Source organism: Oncorhynchus tshawytscha, linkage group LG10 (assembly GCF_018296145.1).
Source record: "Oncorhynchus tshawytscha isolate Ot180627B linkage group LG10, Otsh_v2.0, whole genome shotgun sequence".
NCBI lineage: Eukaryota > Metazoa > Chordata > Actinopteri > Salmoniformes > Salmonidae > Oncorhynchus > Oncorhynchus tshawytscha.
Window position 1 is genome coordinate 62,441,955 of NC_056438.1, and position 6,000 is coordinate 62,447,954.

Sequence of the window (6,000 nt, forward strand, 5' to 3'; positions counted from 1 at the left end):
TCGTTGTTTCATGTTCATGAGAATCTGTCCACAAGAGAAGACATGTAGACCTCCATCACTATTCTGTTGTGTGAACTGAATCTGATGCTGCTCTATTAAGTTTTGTTAGTGTGAAAGATATTTTGATGAAGCAATTTTTTTATCTATGAAACTAAAACCAAATGACTTGTGTCAAGCAGGCATTGGTCTGGATTTGTTTCTAAGCCCTCTACAGTTAACCAGTAACTTTTGTTTATTATTCTTTGCCTTGGAAAGCCGCCAGTGAAGCTCTGGCCAATTTAGGCCTCATGTCACTTTGAGTAGCAACTATCTCTGCTTGATGGATGGAAAGTGGGTGTGGACTGGAGGGAGATGGATGGAAAACCGTAGGGGCAGCTTGGCAACACACACCCCCCTCCCATGGATCACTAGGGATCAGAAGAAGAAAATACTTTCTTTTTTTCTCTTACAAATAGGCTACTTTGATCATTTGATTGAATTTTGCCAGGAGAGCCAGATGGGGCAAGGGGTTTGTACTTTTAGGACTATTTCATTGTTTACATTGTGCCCCGAAAAATCATAATAGTATTTGAACCCAGGTCTGCCAGTCCAGGGAGAAACATTATAAGAAACATATGGCCTTATGTGTAACTAAAACAAGACAATCATTTGTGTTATTTATATATTTTTGGATCCCTTATTTTTCTTCATCCCCGCCCCACCTTAACCCCTTCCCTCCCCTCCTTTTGTCCACTACATTATATGTACACTACATGACCAAAAGTATGTGGACACCAACTCCTCGAAACGTCTCATTCCAAAAATCATGGGCATTAATATATGAGGGTGCCAAGTTGAAAGTCACTGAGTTCTTCAGTAATTCTACAGCCATTCTACTGCCAATTTTTGTCTATGGGGATTGCATGTGTTTGTGCTTGATTTTTATACACCTGTCAGCAACGGGTGTGGCTGAAATGACCTAATCCACTAATTTGAAGGGGCGTCCACATACTTTTGTATATTGTGTATTTCTATGCATTTCTATTTCTCTCTAGATCTATGTGGTCATTTTCCCACCCATCCAACCCTACTTTGTTGTTTGTTACATAAAGGTGAGGAGCACTATAACTGCATCTCAGCGCTGCACAAATCAATGAGGGGCTCCCACGAGAACGCTTCCCTCTACTGGCTGGGCCGCATGCTGGAGGGAGGAGAGGACCCCTTGTACGTGGCTCGCAGACTAGTCCGCTTCTCTAGTGAAGACGTGGGTGTGTGATGCGTCTAGGTTTACATCAAACCATTGTTTTAATCAGTTATTGACCCAATTACATTAACCATTGCATTGGCGCAACCTCAGAAAACACTGTAAGGAGGAGAATGTGCTTTTTATAAAAACATTTTGGTCAAGCACTAATTACCTGTACCAAACTATTGTCAACAAACAACACGATCTAGCGTCTTTGGTATCATCCCAGACTAATCTTATTTTTGCCCTGACATTTGTATGCAGAGTCTATTTTCTGTTGGTCTGCACCTGTCAGAGCCATGGAAGGAGTCTTCCCTTACAACTCAAAGGCCTAGACAAGGTTATGGTGTGTTCTGACTGGATGTCCTGTCGCTTTTGTTCAGGTATGGCAGATCCCTCCGCCCTTCCTCAGGCTGTATCTGCCTTCCAGGCCTGCCACTTCATTGGGATGCCAGAGTGTGAGGTGAGACTTAAATCTTGTCACCAAGGGCAACCAAGAGTTGTCCTTACATCTGCCTCTGTTAAATATCAGCTCTTTGTTATGTTGTGGATACAATAAAGAGAGACATTGGAGTTTACCTGAGGAACTCCTTATTTTCTGACCATGGTATCCGGTATGCCTTTTGATATTTGGCCATATCAAAACGCTAATAAAGATAATTCTCCCTCTACTCCCATTCCTCCCCTCGCTCCTTCCTTCCCTCCCACCCTCAGGTGATCTTGGCTCAGTGTGTGGTGTACCTGGCCAGGGCTCCTAAGTCGGTAGAAATCTACAAGGCGTACGGTAACGTGAAGGCCAGTCTGAGGAACCATAAGGGCCCCCTACCCTCTGTTCCCCTGCACCTTCGCAACGCCCCCACCAAGCTCATGAAGGACCTGGGCTACGCTGAGGGCTACAAGTACAACCCTGCCTTCAGTGCCCCTGTGGAGCAGGACTACCTGCCTGAGGAGCTCCGGGGAATGGACTTCTTCACCTGGAACCCTTCTGACCTATAACCTTTGAGGTTGACCCATGACCTCTGGCATCTGAGGTGAAGGTTACTGTGAGGGTTATAATGCTAAAGATCCATTTTTGTGCTATGAGGACCTCTGAAAATGCTGCTGGATCTAACACGAATAGAACACTTAAGTATAAGACCAATTTTGAGTTCAATGATATCACTTTGTTAAATAAATGTAATCTTGTATTGTAGATTGTTACCATTATGTTGATATATTTTGTTCAATAGACTTAGAAATAAACAGAGGGACAGTAATTAGTACCTTTTCTATTATAATACATTTTATCATCTAGGACTTACTGAGTGTACATAGCATTAGGAACACCTTCCTAATATTGAGTTGCACCCCCTTTTGCCCTCAGAACAGCCTCAATTCATAAGGGCATGGACTCTACAAGGTGTTGAAAGCATTCCACAGGGATGCTGGCCCTGTGATGTTGACTTCAATGCTTCCCACAGTTGTGTCAAGTTGTCTGGATTTCCTTTGGGTGCTGGACCATTCTTGATACACACAGGAAACTGTTGAGTGTGAATAACACCGCAGCGGTGCAGTTGTTGACAGACTCAAACTGGTGTGCCCTGCACCTACTACCATACCCCGTTCAAAGACACTTCAATTGTTTCTTGCCCAAATGTCCCTCTGAATAGCGTACCCAATCTATCAGTCTCAATTGTCTCAAGGTTTAAAAATCTTTATTTAACTTGTTTCCTCCCCTTCATCTACACTGATTGAAGTGGATTTAACAAGTGACATAAATAAGGGATTATAGCTTTCACCTGGTCTCACCTGGTCAGTCTGTCATGGAAAGAGCATGTTCCTAATGTTTTGTACACTCAGTGTATATGGGAGGTTTATTCCGTTTTGAGCCATTGTCTGCAAATGAAAGAAATTACATTAAAGGTAATCTCATGCAGTACCACTTGTTTTACACCAACTCACTTAACCATCCATGTGTTGCACCAGTTCTGCTGCACCATGGTACAGTCAGTTAATCCCTACAAGGTCTCAGGTGCCATTATTTCAACTATGTGATCTTATTCAGCAGCTACACAGCCTAGGCCTGAGGCCTCATAAATGATGAGTCCTAACTCACCTGACTGATCCAGGGAATTAAAGAACCACCGTGGGTGAAGACAGTAGGTTTTTGGGTGGTGTTGCAGCCTTTACCATTCACAAAGCTGGTAACCCCCCTGGATGTACCACCTACCATCTCTACCCTGACAGTTCAGGTTCCCACCTGAGTAACCCTGGGGAGACACAAGAAGACCAGGGTGGAGGAGATAGAAAGATGCATGTAGCCACATTGAAAATAATCTGAAGTATGTCTGATGCTACTGCATACATAAATCACACAAAAATGTACTGTACATTGTTAATAGTTGAGATAATAACATCTAGAATGTTTGACTAAAACAATTTCAAACTTTGCTTACATTTGTATATGATCGTGTGTGTCTCTAATATGTTAACACTGTCTGCCATTCCTTATTCAGCTGCATGTCTATGAAAGTGACTCAGGTTAGTCACTCTTCCCAATGACACAGTGGTGATATATCTAAAAAAGTTTACAGACCTATTTTTATTAGAAACAGTTTGCACTATACTGTATGTCTGAGCAAATCATGAGGTCCTTGTATGGCTCTTTCTTACCCACAGAAGACGATTATAATTTCAGTCAGGATGGCAGATCATCTTTTCCACTGATGGACTGCTCATAGCCTTCCTTTGTCTTCATGTCATGCTCTACCAGGATCAGTCTGTACATGTGCAACCTGGATTTTTTTATTTTTTTTTATTTTACCTTTTATTTAACCAGGTAGGCAAGTTGAGAACAAGTTCTCATTTACAATTGCGACCTGGCCAAGATAAAGCAAAGCAGTTCGACAGATACGACACAGAGTTACACATGGAGTAAAACAAACATACAGTCAATAATACAGTATAAACAAGTCTATATACAATGTGAGCAAATGAGGTGAGAAGGGAGGTAAAGGCAAAAAAGGCCATGGTGGCAAAGTAAATACAATATAGCAAGTAAAACACTGGAATGGTAGTTTTGCAATTGTAGAATGTGCAAAGTAGAAATAAAAATAATGGGGTGCAAAGGAGCTAAATAAATTAATTAAATACAGTTGGGAAAGAGGTAGTTGTTTGGGCTAAATTATAGGTGGGCTATGTACAGGTGCAGTAATCTGTGAGCTGCTCTGACAGTTGGTGCTTAAAGCTAGTGAGGATCAGAACAGATGGAAGCACACAGATGAGAAAGACATCCAGAAATCATATTGTATTTTGAATTAAAGTTCATGTTTCTACACTGAACATAAATGTAAAGTGTTGGTCCCATATTTCTTGAGCTGAAATGAAAGATCCCAGAAAAGTTCCATATGTACAAAAAGCTTATTTCTATGAAATGTGCACAAATGTGTCTACATCCCTGTTAGTGAGCATTTCTCCTTTGCCAAGATAATCCATCCAGGTGTGGCATATCAAGAAGTTGATTGAACAACATGATCAGTACACAGGTGCACCTGGTGCTGGGGACAATAAAAGGCCACTCTAAAATGTGCAGTTTTGTCATACAACACAATGCCACAGATGTTTTGAGGGAGTGTGCAATTGACATGCTGAATGCAGGAATGTCCATCAGAGCTGTTGCCAGAGAAATTAATGTACATTTTTCTACTATAATCTGCCCTCCAATGTCATTTTAGAGAATTTGGCAGTACGTCCAATCAGCCTCATAACCGCAGACCATGTGTAACCACGTCAGGCCAGGATCTCCACATCCCACTTCTTCACCTGCGGAATCGTCTGAGACCAGCCACCTGGACAGTTGATGAAACTGGGGGTTTGCACAACCAAACAATTTCTGCACAAACTTCCAGAAACCGTCTCAGGGAAGCTCATCTGCCTGCTCGTCATCCTCAACAGGGTCTTGACCTAACTGCAGTTTGACGTTGTAGCTGACTTCTGTGGGCAAATGCTCACCTTCGATGGCTGCTGGAGAAGTGTGCTCTTCACAGATTAATCCCCATTTCAACTGTACCGGGCAGAGAGCGTGTATGACGTTGTGTGGGCGAGTGGTTTGATGATGTCAATGTTGTGAACAGTGTCCCATCGTGGCCGTGGGGTTATGTTATGTGCAGGCATAAGCTACAGACAATGAACACAATTGCATTTTATCGATGGCAATTTGAATGCACAGGGATACCGTGACGAGATCCTGAGGCCCATTGTTGTGCCATTCATCCACCGCCATCACCTCATGTTAGCATGATAATGCAGAGGCCCATGTCGCAAGGATCTGTTCACAATTCCTGGAAGCTGAACATGTCCCAGTTCTCCCAAGCCCTGCATATTCACCAGACATGTCACCGATTGAGCATATTTGGGATGCTCTGGATCGACTTGTACGGCAGCGTGTTCCAGTTCCTGCCAATATCCAGCAACTTTGTACTGCCATTGAAGAGGAGTGGGACAACATTCCACAGTCCACAGTCAATACCCTGATCAACTCTATGCGAAGGAGATGTCGCACTGTATGAGGCAATAGTAACACCAGATACTGACTGGTTTCTTGATCCAGGACCCTACCTTTTTTTTAAATGTATCTGCGACCAACAGATGCATATCTGTATTCCCAGTCATGTGAAAACCATAGATAGGACCTAATGAATTTATTTCAATTGACTGATTTCCTTATATAAAATCTTTGAAATTGTTGGATTTACATTTGTTACATTTATATTTTTGTTCAGTGTAGCTAACTGTCT

The 6,000-nt window shown here is 42.4% G+C and overlaps 1 protein-coding gene across 1 annotated transcript in view; it reads left to right on the forward strand.

Annotated features, from left to right (window-relative positions):
- The window catches only part of wrnip1 (WRN helicase interacting protein 1), a 28,046-nt gene extending 23,985 nt beyond the window's left edge, over positions 1-4,061 (forward strand). Inside the window, exons 5-7 of the mRNA XM_024435886.2 lie at positions 1,092-1,247; positions 1,609-1,688; positions 1,940-4,061. Coding sequence (XP_024291654.1) covers positions 1,092-1,247; positions 1,609-1,688; positions 1,940-2,221 — 518 coding nt within the window. The 3' untranslated portion in view covers positions 2,222-4,061. The remainder of the gene's footprint in view (positions 1-1,091; positions 1,248-1,608; positions 1,689-1,939) is intronic.
- The last annotated feature ends 1,939 nt before the right edge of the window (positions 4,062-6,000 follow it).